General features: G+C 36.4%; 1 protein-coding gene across 1 annotated transcript in view; it reads right to left on the reverse strand.

Annotated features, from left to right (window-relative positions):
• F13A1 (coagulation factor XIII A chain) overlaps window positions 1-20,080 on the reverse strand; it is a 328,117-nt gene that overhangs the window by 29,313 nt on the left and 278,724 nt on the right. Inside the window, exon 13 of the mRNA XM_053714703.1 lies at window positions 10,127-10,287. Coding sequence (XP_053570678.1) covers window positions 10,127-10,287 — 161 coding nt within the window. The remainder of the gene's footprint in view (window positions 1-10,126; window positions 10,288-20,080) is intronic.

A 20,080-nucleotide genomic window follows, 5' to 3' on the forward strand; every position in this document is an offset into this window, starting at 1 on the left:
TCTGGTTTCCCCCATCACCCATAGGGAGACTTCCCCAGAGTCATAATAATTTGCATACAAAGAGAGAAGCGCTCTACCAGGAACGAACAACAGCTCAGTGGCTTGTTCTATGGAAATTTACCACCCAGAAGCAGCCTCTTTTAGACCAGCGTGCTTTTCACAGAAGAAAACTTTCCTGAAGTATATCAGTCTGATCCCGCCAAGTAAGGTCAGTCCAGCCCCGAAATACCAGGCAATTCTCCTCTGAACAAGGAACATGACAACCCCAGACGATCATTTCGGCCTCCTATGGGCCTCGTCAGTGAGGTGCAGCCACATTCCTCTAAGCACACTGGGCAAGGAGTCCACGTCTGTTTTCCCCCATCACCCATAGGGAGACTTCCCCAGGGTCATAATAATTTGCATACAAAGAGAGAAGCGCTCTACCAGGAACACGATCGTCTGGGGTTGTCATGTTCCTTGTTCAGAGGAGAATTGCCTGGTATTTCGGGGCTGGACTGACCTTACTTGGCGGGATCAGACTGATATACTTCAGGAAAGTTTTCTTCTGTGAAAAGCACGCTGGTCTAAAAGAGGCTGCTTCCAGGTGGTAAATCGCCATAGAACAAGCCACTGAGCTGTTGTTCGTTCCTGGTAGAGCGCTTCTCTCTTTGTATGCAAATTATTATGACCCTGGGGAAGTCTCCCTATGGGTGATGGGGGAAACCAGACGTGGACTCCTTGCCCAGTGTGCTTAGAGGAATGTGGCTGCACCTCACTGACGAGGCCCATAGGAGGCCGAAACGATCGTCTGGGGTTGTCATGTTCCTTGTTCAGAGGAGAATTGCCTGGTATTTCGGGGCTGGACTGACCTTACTTGGCGAGATCAGACTGATATACTTCAGGAAAGTTTTCTTCTGTGAAAAGCACACTGGTCTAAAAGAGGCTGCTTCCAGGTGGTAAATCGCCATAGAACAAGCCACTGAGCTGTTGTTCGTTCCTGGTAGAGTGCTTCTCTCTTTGTATGCAAATTATTATGACCCTGGGGAAGTCTCCCTATGGGTGATGGGGGAAACCAGACGTGGACTCCTTGCCCAGTGTGCTTAGAGGAATGTGGCTGCACCTCACTGACGAGGCCCATAGGAGGCCGAAACGATTGTCTGGGGTTGTCATGTTCCTTGTTCAGAGGAGAATTGCCTGGTATTTCAGGGCTGGACTGACCTTTCTTGGCGGGATCAGACTGATATACTTCAGGAAAATTTTCTTCTGTGAAAAGCACGCTGGTCTAAAAGAGGCTGCATCCAGGTGGTAAATCGCCATAGAACAAGCCACTGAGCTGTTGTTCGTTCCTGGTAGAGTGCTTCTCTCTTTGTATGCCTATTAACTATATTAACCCTAATTATATTAGGGTTAATATAGTTAATATCGTTATTATATTATATATATATATTAAGTATAATAACCCTATCTAACTCTAACATCCCTAACTAAATTCTTATTTAAATAAATCTAATTAATATTAATATTATTAATTAAAATATTCCTATTTAAATCTAAATACTTACCTATAAAATAAACCCTAAGATAGCTACAATGTAATTAATAATTACATTGTAGCTATTTTAGGGTTTATATTTATTTTACAGGTAACTTGGTATTTATTTTAACTAGGTACAATAGCTATTAAATAGTTAATAACTATTTAATAGCTACCTAGTTAAAATAATTACCAATTTACCTGTAAAATAAATCCTAACCTAAGTTACAAATACACCTACACTATCAATAAATTAAATAAACTACAAATATCTAAACTAAAATACAATTAAATAAACTAAACTAAATTACAAAAAAAACATACACTAAATTACAAAAAATATAAAAAGATTACAAGATTTTTAAGCTAATTACACCTATTCTAAGCCCCCTAATAAAATAATAAAGCCCCCCAAAATAAAAAAATGTCCCTACCCTATTCTAAATTAAAAAAGTTAACAGCTCTTTTACCTTACCAGCCCTTAAAAGGGCCTTTGCGGGGCATGCCCCAAAGAAAACAGCTCTTTTGCCTGTAAAAAAAAACACACAATTCCACCCCTCAACATTACAACCCACCACCCACATACCCCTATTCTAAACCCACCCAAACCCCCCTTAAAAAAACCTAACACTACCCCCCTGAAGATCTCCCTACCTTGTCTTCACCCAGCCGGGCAGAACTCTTCATCCGATCCGGGCGATGTCTTCAATCAAGCGGCAGAGAAGTCTTCTTCCATCCGGGCGATGTCTTCAAGCAAGCGGCAGAGAAGTCTTCTTCCATCCGGCGATGTCTTCAATCAAAGAGGCATCTTCAATCTTCTTTCTTGGCTCCTCCGCCGCAGAGCATCCATCCGGCACGATGACTGAACGAGGAATGAGGTACCTTTAAATGACGTCATCCAAGATGGCGTCCGTCGAATTCCGATTGGCTGATAGAATCCTATCAGCCAATCGGAATTAAGGTAGAAAAATCTGATTGGCTGATTGAATCAGCCAATCATATTCAAGTTCAATCCGATTGGCTGATTGGTTCAGCCAATCGGGTTGAACTTGAATCTGATTGGCTGATTCAATCAGCCAATCAAATTTTTCTACCTTAATTCTGATTGGCTGATAGAATCCTATCAGCCAATCTGAATTCGATGGACGCCATCTTGGATGACGTCATTTAAAGGTACCTCATTCCTCGTTCAGTCGTTGTGCCGGATGGATGCTCCGCGGCGGAGGAGCGAAGAAAGAAGATTGAAGATGCCGCTTTGCTTGAAGACATCGCTGGATGGAAGAAGACTTCTCTGCCGCTTGCTTGAAGAAATCGCCCAGATGGAAGAAGACTTCTCTGTCGCTTGATTGAAGACATCGCCCGGATCAGATGAAGTGTTCTGCCCGGCTATTGTGTTTTTTTTTACAGGCAAAATAACTGTTTTCTTTGGGGCATGCCCCGCAAAAGGCCCTTTTAAGGGCTGGTAAGGTAAAAGAGCTGTTAACTTTTTTAATTTAGAATAGGGTAGGGAAATTTTTTTATTTTGGGGGGCTTTATTATTTTATTAGGGGGCTTAGAATAGGTGTAATTAGCTTAAAAATCTTGTAATCTTTTATTTTTTGTAATTTAGTGTTTGTTTTTGTAATTTAGTTTAGTTTATTTAATTGTATTTTAGTTTAGATATTTGTAGTTTATTTAATTTATTGATAGTGTAGTGTTAGGTGTATTTGTAACTTAGGTTAGGATTTATTTTACAGGTAAATTGGTAATTATTTTAACTAGGTAGCTATTAAATAGTTATTAACTATTTAATAGCTATTGCACCTAGTTAAAATAAATACCAAGTTACCTGTAAAATAAATATAAACCCTAAAATAGCTACAATGAAATTATTAATTACATTGTAGCTATCTTAGGGTTTATTTTATAGGTAAGTATTTAGATTTAAATAGGAATATTTTAATTAATAATATTAATATTAATTAGATTTATTTTAATAAGAATTTAGTTAGGGATGTTAGAGTTAGATAGGGTTATTATACTTAATATATATATAATATAATAACGATATTAACTATATTAACCCTAATATAATTAGGGTTAATATAGTTAATATAGCTGGCGGCAGTGTAGGGGGATTAGATTAGGGGTTAATCTATTTAATATAGCTGGCGGCGGTATAGGGGGATTAAATTAGGGGTTAATGTAATTAATATAGCTGGCGGTGGGGTAGAGGGATTAAATCAGGGGTTAATAATTTTAATATAGCTGGCGGCGGGGTAGGAGCTCACATTAGGGGGTAGTTAATGTAGGTGGCGGCGGTGTAAGGGGCTCACATTAGGGGGTAGATAATGTAGATGGCAGCGGTGTAAAGGGCTCACATTAGGGGGTAGGTAATGTAGATGGCAGCGGTGTAAGGGGCTCACATTAGGGAGTAGGTAATGTAGCTGGCGACGGTGTAGGGGGGTCACATTAGGGGGTTATACTTTTAATGTAGGTGGCGGCGGGGTCCGGGAGCGGCGGTTTAGGGTTTAAATACTTTATTAGGGATTGTGGCGGGGGATCGCGGTTGACAGGTAGATAGACATTGCGCATGCGTTAGGTGTTAGGTTTTATTTGGCAGGTAGTTTAGGGAGTTACGGGGCTCGAATACACAGCATAAGGCTTACTACGGCTGCATTTTGTGGCAAGGTGAAAATGGAGTAAGATTTCTCCATTTTCGCCATGTAAGTCCTTACGCTGTATATTGGATACCAAACTGCGCGGGTTTGGTATACCTGCCTATGGCCCAAAACACTACGGGCGAAGGCAGAAATATATGAGCGTAACTTCTAGGTTACGCCGTATATAGGATACCAAACCCGCGCAAAATTCGGTGTCGCCGGCTTTTGCTGGTGACACTGCATATCGGATCGGGCCCTTGATCTATACACACACAGACAGAAGTCTTATTTCCTAAAGAAGCTTTCTGACTGTCATATCTAGTTAAAATTCTTAAAATTCAAACTGATATAAAACTGTGAGTATAAATAGAGTCTAATGATTATAAATCCAAGATCATGGAGCCAATGTCAAAGTATTTCAGATACTCTGATACATTGATTATACAACATTCTCACATTTGAGTGAATATTAAGCATGTTCACAGAATGCTTAGCTATCCCATTTTCTCTAAACCAATAGATCAGCATTGGTACCTTGTAAAAGGAGCTGATCTCAGAATCAGACACATGAGAGCAAACAAATAAAGTATTCTAAGGTGTTATAGCATTTTATTTTTGCACATTGTCTGCATATAACTGGTTAAAATTTAAACACATAGTTAAAGTCAGCACCAGAGCAGCAATGCACTACTGGGAGCTAGCTGAACACGCCTGGTGAGTAATTGACAAGAAACAAATTAAGTAAATTAGATAACACCAGGTGTGACAATAACAAGAGGAATATATGCACAGCCAGCTGTGAACTGCTGCTACTACGTATGTTTTTCAACAAAGGACACCTAGACAAAGAAGCAAATTAAATAACAGAAGTTAATTTGAAAATTGTTTAAAATTATAAATAACTTTACAATTTACTTCTATTATCAAATTTGCTTAATTTGAGCAGCAATGCTCTACTGAGAGCTAGCTAGTTATCCAATCCCAAGAGACAAATGTAGGGACCAAACACCAGCTAGCTCCCACTAGTTTAGGATATGCCATTAATATTTTTCAACAATGGATTCTAAGAGAACAAAATACATTTGAAAATAAAAGTGTCCTAAAATAGCATGCCCTATCTGAATTTCCTATCCCTTTAAAGACAACATACATCAGTTAGTGACTGAATAATTCAGTAAGTATTAATTCCTTATTATATGTATACATATATTTCCATAAAGTGAATTTATGAACAAATAATTCAACAGATCATACTAAAATCACCATATAAGGAGAATACACATTGAGTGACACACCTATATAGTAAATACATTTTACTTTTTATTTTACTTTTTACGTGAGCGCATTACTTATAGTTCAAGGAAGTATTTATTGTTATTAAAGCATATGAGTCGGAGGTGCACTGTTTTCTGTGTTTTCACATAAATTTCCATGTAAATTAATTCAATTTATATAAAAAGTTTTATTAAATCTAAACAACACCAATAGCATACTGCCACCATTTATATGTATATAAAATAGATTAAAAGACATAACAGCTTTTATTTTGTTTAACTACAAATTTACTTAATTTTCTGTTTCTGGGAAAGCATTAATAACTTTGAAGAGATAGTAAACATCATGAGATAACATAAAGGGCGCAATCACATATACAGCGCAGGTTTCGGCGCAAGCGTGGGAACCTGCGCCGCCCGTAATTTCACCTCGCACATCTGGGTATTACATATACGGCGCCGGCAGTTCATAAAGTGCCGTAAGTCTGATAAACTAGCGATGTCCAGAAATGAGCGTAACTACAGATTTCTGGAGTCGCTAGTAACTTACGACACTTTAGAAACTGCCGGCGCCTAAGAAAATGAAAGAAAATAACAAATCTCCCGTAAAAGTCTAACCTGCCTCCCAAAAATAGGCCGACACGTAAAACCCCTATATCCGCAATCCCCCCCTCTCATTACTAATATTAAATGTTTTAACCCCTAGAACGACAACCCCCCACAACGCAATAAGCCTAATTATTAACCCCTAAACCGCCATAGCCCACACCGCAAGTAATAACTAAATTATTAACCCCTAAACTGCCATAGCCCTCATAGACTATTAAATGTATTAACCCCTAATCTGCCGCTGCAAAATTGTCGCCGCCACTATAATAAAGTTATTAACCCCTAAACCTAACCCTATCCCTAACACCAGTTTGCAGCACTCGTTCAGAGGACCTTTTGCCTGACTGTGGTCTACCCCTTGTCTAATCCAGAAGATTCAGCGTCTCAGGAGCTACGGTTAAGGGTAGAGCAACCGCGTGAAAAAGACAGGTATTCAAATGAACTGTTATCTATCTGCACTATATATATGCCTGTGAAAAAGACGCGGCGAGGTTAAGCTCCCCTCGACTCCTGACGACCTCACGCTATTACTTGCATATAGACACGAAGGGGTTAAGACTGTATTCACCTGGTCCGTGTATCTCTGGGGACACGCACTACATTTTTGGATTACAAATATATGCAATCTATACATGCACTAATGTGATGAACATTTGCCTATTTTTGTATACTGGTGCACCAGTCTCCTTCACGGCCCACCTGACATTTTTATGCATCCTTGATATCCCCTGTATGTATGTGACTTGTATGTTTGGATGTATGAATTCATATAGCGTAGTTTTATTAAACTAATTTGTATTTCAAGAATTCGCATTTTTTCTCCTCTTTATTGCATACAGTTGTGCTCTCTTTTGCCTAGACTTTTAGTAACCTGTATTTTAGGTTTCTACTCCCTTTTTCACGTTGTTACACATTTACCATTCTAGGATGCACCTGTATATTTTGATTGATTAATTAAGAGTGCTACTTACCCTATTTATGTTGTGCTATCCCTAACACCCCCCCTAACTTAAATATTATTTAAATAAATCTAAATAATATTACTATTATTAACTAAATTATTCCTATTTAAAACTAAATACTTACCTATAAAATAAACCCTAAGATAGCTACAATATAATTAATAATTACATTGTAGCTATTTTAGGATTTATTTTTATTTTACAGGCAACTTTGTATTTATTTTAACTAGGTACAATAGCTATTAAATAGTTAATAACTATTTAAAAGCTACCTAGTTAAAATAACTACAAATTTACTTGTAAAATAAATACTAACCTAAGTTACAATTACACCTAACACTACACTATCATTAAATAAATTAAATGAATTAACTACAATTACCTAAAATTAAATACAATTAAATAAAATAAACTATAGTACAAAAAAAATAACTAAATTACAGAAAATAAAAAAAAAAAATACAAGAAGTTTAAACTAATTACACCTAATCTAAGCCCCCTAATAAAATAAAAAAGCCCCCAAAATAATAAAATTCCTTACCCTATACTAAATTACAAATAGCCCTTAGAAGAGCTCCTCCAGCCGGGCAGAAGTCTTCATCCGATCCGGGCAGAAGAGGTCCTCCAGCCGGGCAGAAGGCTCCACGTTCGATGTCTTCAAGATGGAGCCGCTCCTCGTCGGATGGAAGACGATAGAAGATGCCGCTTGGATGAAGACTTCTGCCCGGCTGGAGGACCTCTTCTGCCCGGATCGGATGAAGACTTCTGCCCGACTGGAGGAGCTCTTCTGCCCGGATCTGATGAAGACTTCTGCCCAGCTGGGTGAAGACGGCTCAAGGTAGGGTGGTCTTCAAGGGGTTAGTGTTAGGTTTTTTTAAGGGGGGATTGGGTGGGTTTTAGAGTAAGGTTGGGTGTGTGGGTGGTGGGTTTTAATGTTGGGGGGGTTGTATTTTTTTTTTTACAGGTAATAGAGCTGATTACTTTGGGGCAATGCCCCGCAAAAAGTCCTTTTAAGGGCTATTTGTAATTTAGTATAGGGTAGGGAATTTTATTATTTTGGGGGGCTTTTTTGTGTTATTAGGGGGCTTAGATTAGGTGTAATTAGTTTAAACTTCTTGTAATTTTTTTAAATTTTCTGTAATTTAGTGTTTTTTTGTACTATAGTTTATTTTATTTAATTGTATTTAATTTTAGGTAATTGTAGTTAATTTAATTTATTTAATGATAGTGTAGTGTTAGGTGTAATTGTAACTTAGGTTAGGATTTATTTTACAGGTAAATTTATAGTTATTTTAACTAGGTAGCTATTAAATAGTTATTAACTATTTAATAGCTATTGTACCTAGTTATAATAAATACAAAGTTGCCTGTAAAATAAAAATAAATCCTAAAATAGCTACAATGTAATTATTAATTATATTGTAGCTATCTTAGGGTTTATTTTATAGGTAAATATTTTGTTTTAAATAGGAATAATTTAATTAATAATAGTAATATTATTTAGATTTATTTAAATAATATTTAAGCTAGGGGGGTGTTAGGGTTAGACTTAGGTTTAGGGGTTAATAACTTTATTATAGTGGCAGCGACAGATTAGGGGTTAATACATTTAATAGGCTATGTGGGCTATGGCGGTTTAGGGGTTAATAATTTAGTTATTACTTGCGTTGTGGGCTATGACAGTTTAGGGGTTAATAATTTAGTTATTACTTGCGGTGTGGACTATGGCGGTTTAGGGGTTAATAGAGTTTATTAGTTATTGCGATGGGGGATTGCGTTTGACAGGTATATAGACATTGCGCATGCGTTAGGTGTTAGTTTATTTTTGCAGGCATTTTATGGAGTTACGGTGCTCCCATACTCAGCGCAAGGCCTGCTACGGCTGCCTTTTATGGCGAGGTAAAAATGGAGTAAGATTTCTCCATTTTCGCCACGTAAGGCCTTGCGCTGGATATTGGATACCGATTTACGACGCGGTCCCATGTTAGCCTATGGGAGTAAAAATTGCGAGCAACGGGTGAAATATTCGTGCTGCATTTATATGCGGCGCTGTATATAGGATACCAAAATCACGTAAAAACTGGTGTCGCTGGCTTTTGCGGGCAACGCTGCATATGTGATCGAGGTCCATGTTTTTAAATGAAAAACTGGTGCAGAAAACAGAAATAAAGCTTTCAAAATATTTCGCACTAAACTAATTTGGTAATATATTGCAACTCTACAAAACATTATTGATATTACAGTGGTTGATAATGTACATTTAAACAAATTAAAATAAAACAATGTGACTTAAAAATACTGTGTCATTGTCTAAGTAAATATTTTAAAGTTTCAGTATTGATTTTCTTTTATCTTGTTAAATGCAAGCATTGCATATTCTTTTTCTTTCTATCTTTACAATGTCATCCACAGATAGCAAACAAGAGCAAATGATACAAAATGTGTCTTATAAAATGTTAGTGAGACAAAGAAATTCTAAGTTTATTCACAGCCAACAGCTCTAAAAATGCACAACCAACAGAAGACTCCAAATGATTACATGTGATAACTCATCTTGTAGAATTCAGTAAGGTTTCTGGAAGATTTTTTTTAACAGTTTTGAAATGAAAAGTTATGTTAAACCCTGGTATTTTTTACCTCAGAGTCTCAGTGACTTATAACTAAAACAAATGCATCGTCTCTATTTATTTTCTCCTCCAAGCTAAGCATACATATTACTTTTTATCTGGAAGATCATGCATCGTTTTTATAGCCTCTCTGTGTGCTGTCTCTAATTTATTTGTTTCTGTTACCCAGATCTAAACACAGTGCACTCAGTAGGCTAGATTAGTGTTTTTTAACTCCAGTCCTCAGTGCACACCAAAGAGCCAGATTTTCATGACATCTTAAATATAGCACAGGTGAAATAATCAGCTGATGGGGGAGAGCAGGTTATTAACCATGGCTACTAATCAGCTGATTATTCCAACTGAGCTCTAGTTCAGATATCATGAAAACTTGTCCGTTGGTGAATGGTGTGCCCTGAAGACCAAAGTGGAAAACCACATGGCTAAATTATCTCCTCTTCTTGCAGCTAATATTTTGCATACACAATAGTATATTACATATTTTTTTTACACAAACCTTAATGCGTAGATCGGGAACCTGTAACGCAACAATCTTCTGTTGGGCTAATATCTTCTTTGTTTCATTAATTCGAGCCGTGACAAAAAAATGCAAGGATGCCTGTTCCACCAGATGACTCAAGTACTCATGGGCTTTTATTTGAACTTCTACTGTTTTCGCTAATGAAAAAATGAGAGATGGAAAATGTAATTTATATATTGAAGTGCCACTTTGAATTGAATTCCTATACATCAAGCACTCATCCTATTTCTGCCCATAAGTAATTCATAATGGTCACATATTCTGCCTCTTGACACTTAACATTCAACTAAGGAATAATTTGCTCAATGTAATCATGTATCAAACTCATACCTGCACCCAATCACCTAATCTAATATTAAATAACAAGTAAGCCACCTGAATTTTGCTTTCATTGTATTATTATAAAGATCTTGATGACATTATGTAGACAGATATTATTTCTCTAGAATGAATCACATTTTATTTATTGTAAGACTTAAACATAAATATGTAAATAAAAGTACTTAAACAATATTATTTTGTTTATCTATTTAGTGGTTTCATATGAGGTACCTGCCCTTAGATGAATACACATTCGTAGCCTGCAGATAAACCTGGCCTTCAATATTTATATGACATTTCTGTAAACAAGCAAAAAAAAAAAAAAAAACCTCTTTTATATTTTAAAAGAAAATGTTTTCTTTAAGTAAAATAATTTTGAGGTTCAAGATTCTGTCTGACAAATGATTAAAGGTAAGTAATAGTTTTATATTTGGTAATATTTATTTTATGGATTTTTTGTCTTATAAATCAGTCAAGTAATTGTTAAAATCTAAGCTAATATTTGCAGTATAGCTAAATTTAAAGGGACATTAAAATGAAAATGTAATCACCCAATAAAGGCTTAGATTACAAGTGGAGGACAATTGCTATCAAAAGTAGCGCAAATGCAAACGCAAGGTTGCAATATTTAAAGTGTTAGAGCCCTTATTACAAGTTGGTTGTTAAAAACAAAACTATTGCTAATACTTTTAGTGATGATAAGCGTAAAGTAGAAACGCATGCTTGTCTTAAAAGTACATTCTTAACCTTTTTACTTGAGCAATAATAACATTAACTATGGAAATGTTAACCAAAGTGACAATATCTGGTAAAGTTATTGTGACTGCTCATACAGGTCTTTATAATCCACAAAAATGGCCTTTTAGGTTTTGTTTTCACACTAGTTCAAGACTATGCACAAAAGTAATATTCATTTGTAATTAGACAAAGCATGCTAATGTTGTTATATATGTACTTAATACACAATGGTCTAGATTCATTAAGGCTATATTCATAGCTGTTTTATAGTCCTTCACTAATGGTTGGTCCTGAAAATTAAATATTTAATTATATTAATTGACCAGTTAAATGTAATGCCTCATAGCACACGAGAACCAATAGAAGCACAAGAAAAAAAATCAATCACAATATCAGGAAAAACGCCATGCAAACGACTTAATGCAATGCCTGTATGTGTTTAATATAATGCATTAGTACAATTTTAATTTATACTATTCTCTCTATTTAAAACCAGATTTTGATCCATAAGCAGGACATTGTACGAGTTTTCAAAAATATCAAGATTAAATATGTGGGTAAGTAATAGACGCCATTTTAAAAGTACAGTATTCCCTGTTGTAATGTGGTTACAATAACAAATATATTTAGAGAACAAAGAAATTACATTATTGTTTATTTTTTTGTGAGGAATACAGTACATGTGTGTATGATGATGCTTTATTTATTTATCTGTAAAAAGGCACCATTTCTACCATTGAAACTAATGAGCTGTTTCATTCTTGCAAAGCTGTAAGTTCTCACTGTACAGGCAGGAATCCTGCAATTCCCTGTCTGTATAGTGAGAACTTACAGTTTTGTGAGAATTGAATGACTCATTAGTTTCAAAGCTAGAAATGGCACCTTTTTACAGATTTGTGTTACACTTTTGTCTGTGCCATACACTATGCTTATATTATACACTTATGTTTCATACTCAGGGTTTTCATTATACACTTCTCTGTATTTTATTTTATATCAGATATATTCAGGTAATTAAATGAGGTGTTTATTAGTTGTCCTTGTAATGGTTTACATTTAAATGGAACAGACTGGAAGGGAGATCCACAGACCATTTATTTGTTCAATTACAAGGTAAGTTTTGCAGACTTGCTCCTGTATGTCTTCCAGCTCAACTTTGCAATGCTTTTTTGGATCTTATTTTGCAAAGTCAAACTCATTTTGCATTTTATTCTAAAGGTCTCAATCCACTCCCTTTATGTTTCTTACAGGGAGGTACCTCAGTCTTTACTCCAGGTTTTTTTTTTTTTTTTAAAACATTTTTTATTGAGGTAAAGAAAATAACAGTACATAGCAATCATGCAGAAGAAACCCTCAACCCGTGAGGATATGTAACAAGGTATACAGTACTGTACATATAGCAGACATCGCCACCAAACTATAAACATAAATAAAATCTTACACTTCTACATGTAGACAAAACAAAAACGAAAAACTAAGCCAAAGAGTAGTAGAGAAGTGGTACCTATGTGGTTAATGAAAATAAAAAGGACTAACCTCAGGTTTTCAAATTAAAATATAAGGCAATTTGAAGCCCTTATGACTGTAATTGCCAGAAGTTATGAAAAGAATTCAAATATATAGCCTATAGGGCCATATTTAAGCCCATATAAATATACATCTCCTTAGACTAGTGAAATCATTAGAAGATATACAATAAGAAAGGAGATTAGCAAGACTATGATTATGTAATACTTGAATGGGGGTATTACTATTTGCCAAAGGTTATGAAAAGAATTCAAATATATAGCTGATAGGGCCACATTTAAGTCCACCCAAAAATAAATCTCCTTAGACTAGTAAAATCAGTAGAAAATATATAGAAATGGAGATTAGCAAGACTATTATTATATAATATTTGAATGAGGGTATCACTAGCCGCTACATTGTACCAGTCTTATGTTAGATAGAAGGGAAATTTGAGGGAATCTGCGTTCCTTAGTTTACTACGTAAACAAAACAAATACTGGGGGTAAACCCCAGGGGGGGAATCGGGGCCAACCGGCAGCTAGTTCACGACTAATTAAATAGGACTGAAAAAAAAAAGAGAATCTACAACTAACCTAATCAACTAAACTGATGGGAGCTCAGGCATAAGCAATTAAAGGCTGTCAATATTACTTTTGGGAAAAAATATATATATATACATATATAGTAAGCTTCAAGAAGTTTGTTCTTCAATACCTCTCAAAGAAAGCAGTACATTTTTATATAGTATGTGGGATTCTGCTAAGCTGAAGACACTTTATATTATTAGATTAGAGCACCCTAGGGGTATTGCTGAGCACTTCAAATAGAGTAAAAGACAGAGTATTGAAAAGCTAGGAATTACATATTAGACTAAATAAGAAAACTATGACACTGAAACTTAAACTATCAGAACATTAGCATTACCATTGCAGGGGGCATTAACCATATGTATTTAAAGCTAATTTTGCCTGTAATAAGCCCACGGCTAAAATATGCTGTCTCGGCCGCAGGCAGCACACCAACCCACATGGCAAGTAGTGATGTAACATAAATACAGTAATGCCTACTACACTAAAATTAGAAGCCTAGCAGTGCTTAAATAATCTCAATGATGTAATTAACGCTACGATATAGGCCTTCAATAAATTCAGTGTTAACATACTCGCTGATGATTACAAGTCCACAATACTTATGGTCAACAAGGGACTTTCCAGAAAATCTATGTTTCCGACATCAATATCTTGTCAGACTGTTCTAGTAAAAAATATACATTTAAATGTTCGCAAGTCTTATCAGTACTATGTATACTATACCCTGATAGGGGTAAGACAGTAGTCTATTATATAAGTATGCCCAGTGTAGATGCTCATTCAACATGTGGGCATAAAAACATGTAAAACTAAACATTAGGCAGTAAATGATTAGCTGAAATTCAGAGCATACATAAAATTCTATAAGCATTACCTACCAGGATATTAACTTGAATAAAGTTATAGCTACACAAACAAGCCTCATTGCTATTACTATAGGACAAGGAGCACCATGTCCCGAACTAATATAAGACTTCATAGAAAGAAACACAAGTGTATGTGGTGAGCACTGTGTGGATATAGATGACTTAGTCTAACATAACATTACAGCAGGGGAGCAAGTAAACCCAACAATGTATTTCAGGATTTTACATTCAATTAAGTCCAGGAGTGATCCTAGATTGGGCTATTATATTCAATGTAGAAGTCCATGAGAAGGGAAAGAAAACAAAACACACCATACACAATGATCAGTTCAATTTGTAAAAAGAAAAAAAAAAGTTTTTCTCCAGACTGTCACATGGGGGGTAGTAAGGCAGTATCTTATCCTATGCCTGTCTTCCACGATGATACCGCAACTGGTAAATAAAGCTGTGTTAAATGAAGGCAACTATGACTGTAGCTCCCAAATTCAGCCATGGCGCGAAAGTTTAAGGCCCCTAATTCTGTTTCTTGATCACCTCTTAATCATATATTCACGATCTTCCGGATTACCTTGTTATCCATACGGACCACTTGAGCAGCAGAGCGAGACCATCTGATCTCTCTATGTGAGTCAACCCACTGCACTATCGGGTCTTCCTCTATGTAAAACAGCACCTTCGCTGTACTCTGTAATGTCGCTGCTCCCCTCACACCGACATCAGCATGGCAAACCTCGATATTTACTTCGGGAGTCAAGCAGGATGTGAGGTCAGGTTCAGAAGTCGGGAGGAACGCTTCCTCCAGACATGTCTCTATCGCACTGCAGAATTTTGAAATAAGAGTGTCCAGGGCATGGAGAATACCATCCCCTACAGGTGTCAGGTGTGCCATTAACTCTTGCTCAAGTTCCATCATTGTATATGAGTCGAGAAAAGAAGTGCTGACGCTGCTAGATCAGTAGCTATACATAGGCCACTCATAAGGAGGATTCTTCTCTCTCTCTCTAAAGTAGCGTAGCGGAATTTTTCAGAGGGTTTGCTGTTATTTCAGTAGATCAGCTTGCTTTAGAAAATGAAAAATGATAGCGCCATTTTGTATCAGTGGAGCCACATCAATCAGGGGGATTCGTCCCAGTATATATGCTCCAAGTTACTTAAACAGCCAATATATTATTTTCAGCGTGTGGAGTCACAATATAATAGTATTTTTCCCCCCAAAATTACCTTGAATATCCTCCACTAAAGCTGCATAACTTCAGCCAGCCTCAGGAGCTACACAAAGCACGTCCTGTTGCTTCGGCGGTTGGCCCCGCCCCCCCCCTCTTTACTCCAGGTTTTAAAGATTTTATTTGATTTATAAGGCTTGGCGGTTTTGTTTCCTTCCATTAAGAGCAAACATACTTCTACTGACCCGCAGTCTTTAGTAGATGTGTCTGCTACTCATGCTTCTCTCAGTAGTAAGATGGCTCATGACTCTTTTAAAGGCTCAGATTTGGTCAACTCTGAATTTTTATTTGAAGGTCATTTACTTTCTGATGATGAATTTTAATTCTGATCAAGTCTATGACTATTTTCCTTTATGTTTAAAGTCAAACATGTATGCTTCTTATTGCAAGAGCTTTTTATAAGCTTTGGGAGATTGTCACTAGGGGCTGATGATCTAAACCTCTCTGCTTTGGTGAGATGATCTAATACGTCTCGTCAGTATTGCGAGGTCCCTCAAAGACTTTTAAAAAGGTGATTTTTTTCGTGAGAGTTGTTTATCTCTCTATGCAGAGTTCTGCATGTGAATGAGAGACACCTATATTGTAAAATAATGCTCAAAAAGCCCCCAAACATTTAGCGAGATTTCTCTTCATGCTGGTGAGTTTTTGATCATCGGGCCCTAATTCTATACAGAAAAATCAGTTTAACATCCTGACTTGATTTTTAGGCCTTCTGCAAAGTTTCCAGATGTTTTTCTTGTCCAAAAGGCTATTTCTCTGATCATTTTCAAGAATCGTCCAAGTTAGGAGCTCCATTTTACTATGTTTTAAATGATGTTTCTATGGCCTACTTTCTAACGTTGAGCTTTGGGAATCATTTACAAAAGTAGATAGAGCAATTTCTTCTTTGGCTAAAAGTACATCTATACCTTTCAAGGAAAGTACTTATTTCAGAGACCCAATGGATAAGAAATTAGTTCTTTTTCATAGAAGATATCCATAATCTCCACAGTTACTTGGGAAAAGCTGCTATTTTTCCCCAGGACAAATAATATAAAGGAAAAATAACTAGTGTTAATAAATAGTGTTTCATTGATACAGAAGAGGCTTCAGGTTAATACCTTTTATTGGAAGTTTTTCTGTCTCGTGTTCTGAAACTTCCAAACAAAGAAAGGCATTTTTTTCAATGAGTTTTTGATCTTAGCTTATAGGAGTATTTGTTCCAGTTCTAGATTTAGAATGGGGTCAAGGGTTTTATTCCAATCTCTTTCTCATTACAAAGAAAAAGGGATCTTCTTACCTATCCTAAGTCTGTAAACTTTAAAAAAAAGTTTCTGAGAGTTCCTACTCTTAATATGGAAACTATTCACATAATGGTCCAAAAGGGTCAGTATATGTCCACAATAGATTTATAGAATGCATAACTTCATATGCCTATTCACAAGGAACATTACAAGTTTTTCTCAGTTTGTTGCTCTACTGTTTGGTTTAGCCACAGTCCCTCAGAAATTTTAACACATTTCTGAGAGCTCTTTTATCAGTCATAGTACTTGTAAATTTGGGAAATGCCAGTGATTACTTATTTAAAAAAACAACAACTATATAATATATATATATATACAGGGAGTGCAGAATTATTAGGCAAATTAGTATTTTGACCACATCATCCTCTTTATGCATGTTGTCTTACTCCAAGCTGTATAGGCTCGAAAGCCTACTACCAATTAAGCATATTAGGTGATGTGCATCTCTGTAATGAGAAGGGGTGTGGTCTAATGACATCAACACCCTATATCAGGTGTGCATAATTATTAGGCAACTTCCTTTCCTTTGGCAAAATGGGTCAAAAGAAGGACTTGACAGGCTCAGAAAAGTCAAAAATAGTGAGATATCTTGCAGAGGGATGCAGCACTCTTAAAATTGCAAAGCTTCTGAAGCGTGATCATCGAACAATCAAGCATTTCATTCAAAATAGTAAACAGGGTCGCAAGAAGCGTGTGGAAAAACCAAGGCACAAAATAACTGCCCATGAACTGAGAAAAGTCAAGCGTGCAGCTGCCAAGATGCCACTTGCCACCAGTTTGGCCATATTTCAGAGCTGCAACATCACTGGAGTGCCCAAAAGCACAAGGTGTGCAATACTCAGAGACATGGCCAAGGTAAGAAAGGCTGAAAGACGACCACCACTGAACAAGACACACAAGCTGAAACGTCAAGACTGGGCCAAGAAATATCTCAAGACTGATTTTTCTAAGGTTTTATGGACTGATGAAATGAGAGTGAGTCTTGATGGGCCAGATGGATGGGCCCGTGGCTGGATTGGTAAAGGGCAGAAAGCTCCAGTCCGACTCAGATGCCAGCAAGGTGGAGGTGGAGTACTGGTTTGGGCTGGTATCATCAAAGATGAGCTTGTGGGGCCTTTTCGAGTTGAGGATGGAGTCAAGCTCAACTCCCAGTCTACTGCCAGTTTCTGGAAGACACCTTCTTCAAGCAGTGGTACAGGAAGAAGTCTGCATCCTTCCAGAAAAACATGATTTTCATGCAGGACAATGCTCCATCACACGCGTCCAAGTACTCCACAGCGTGGCTGGCAAGAAAGGGTATAAAAGAAGAAAATCTAATGAAATGGCCTCCTTGTTCACCTGATCTGAACCCCATTGAGAACCTGTGGTCCATCATCAAATGTGAGATTTACAAGGAGGGAAAACAGTACACCTCTCTGAACAGTGTCTGGGAGGCTGTGGTTGCTGCTGCACGCAAGTGTTGATGGTGAACAGATCAAAACACTGACAGAATCCATGGATGGCAGGCTTTTGAGTGTCCTTGCAAAAAAAGGTGGCTATATTGGTCACTGATTTGTTTTGTTTTGTTTTTGAATGTCAGAAATGTATATTTGTGAATGTTGAGATGTTATATAGGTTTCACTGGTAAAAATAAATAATTGAAATGGGTAAATATTTGTTTTTTGTTAAGTTGCCTAATAATTATGCACAGTAATTGTCACCTGCACACACAGATATCCCCCTAAAATAGCTATAACTAAAAACAAACTAAAAACTACTTTCAAAACTATTCAGCTTTGATATTAATGAGTTTTTTGGGTTCATTGAGAACATGGTTGTTGTTCAATAATAAAATTAATCTCAAAATACAACTTGCCTAATAATTCTGCACACCCTGTATATATATATATTTCACTGTATGTTATTATATATCTATATAATATATAAGTATAGTTATATATATATAATACACTGTATGTATATATATATATATACACTGTATGTATATATATATATATATATATATATATATATATATATATATATATATAGTGCCCTCCACTAATATTGGCACCCTTGGTAAATATGAGCAAAGCAGGCTGTTAATATGTATGTGACACAATTATTGGCACCCCTATGAATTCATATGAGAAAAATATATTTGAAGTATATTCCCATTGATATAGGCATAACTTCATATGCCTATTCACAAGGAACATTACAAGTTTTTCTGTTTGTTGCTCTAGTGTTTGGTTTAGCTACAGTCCCTCAGAAATTTTAACACATTTCTGAGAGCTCTTTTATCAGTCATAAGGACTCGAGTTATCTCTGTAGCTCCTTACCTGGATGATATTTTGGTTCAAGCTCCAGCTTTACCTTTGACAATATCTCATACAAAAAAATGTCTTTATTTTTTCACATGCATGGTTAGAGAATACATTTCTAAACAAGATTCCAGTGTCCACAGACCAGGGTTTCATTTCTAGAGTTAATTATAGATTACTTGACTATGCATCTTTCCCTTACAGATCAAAGCAGATCTTATTTATAGGTAGCTTCTGCAACTCTACTATAACTTAACATCTATTCATAGCTTAATGCATGGCAGTGGTGGGTCTGATGGTAGCTGTGTCAGTTGCCATTCCTTTTGATTGATTTCATTTGTGCCCCTCTAACTGTGCATGCTCAGTTAGAGGTGAGAGGATTACATTCTGTTTTCTCAAAGGATCGCTAGGTACAAAACTTGCTTTTTTGGTTAATCAATCACCAAACTATACTGTGGGGAGTTTAATTCATTTGTCAATCTTGGGTAATCATTACCATAGATGCCAGTATGTTGGGTTGGGGTGTGGTCTTGGGACCTTGGAGCATTTAGTCTCCTCAGGAGACAAGGTTACCAATTAATATTCTAGAGCCCCTTGTGGTCTTCAAGACTCTCCAGAGTTGGCCCCTTTTAAAAAGACAGCATTATCTGCATTTCCAATCAGAGAATGTCACGGTAATGGCATATATAATTCATCAACTTACAGTTCCTTAGCAATGAATGGGAGGTTTTCAAATATTGACTTGAGCAGAGCTCAATCTTTGTCTAATCTCTACCATCTATAGTCACCAATTTAGCCACCAATCAGTAAGCACTACCCAGGTACTGCACCAAAAATGGGCCGGCTGGGCCGGCTCCTAAGCTTGCATTCCTTACCAATAAAAAAATAGGAGTAAATTAGAAAGTTGTTTAAAATTGCATGTTCAATCTGAATCATGAAAGAAATAAAAATGTGTTTCAAATGCCTTTAAATTTTCCCACCCCTTTTCTCATGGACTCCACAACTTGGGTATTGCATCCCAGGTGTTTTTCAAAACCTTGTAAATTTGGAAAATGCCAGTGATTACTTATTTAAAAAAAACAACTACATATATATAT

Source organism: Bombina bombina, chromosome 5 (assembly GCF_027579735.1).
Source record: "Bombina bombina isolate aBomBom1 chromosome 5, aBomBom1.pri, whole genome shotgun sequence".
Taxonomy (NCBI): Eukaryota; Metazoa; Chordata; class Amphibia; order Anura; family Bombinatoridae; genus Bombina; species Bombina bombina.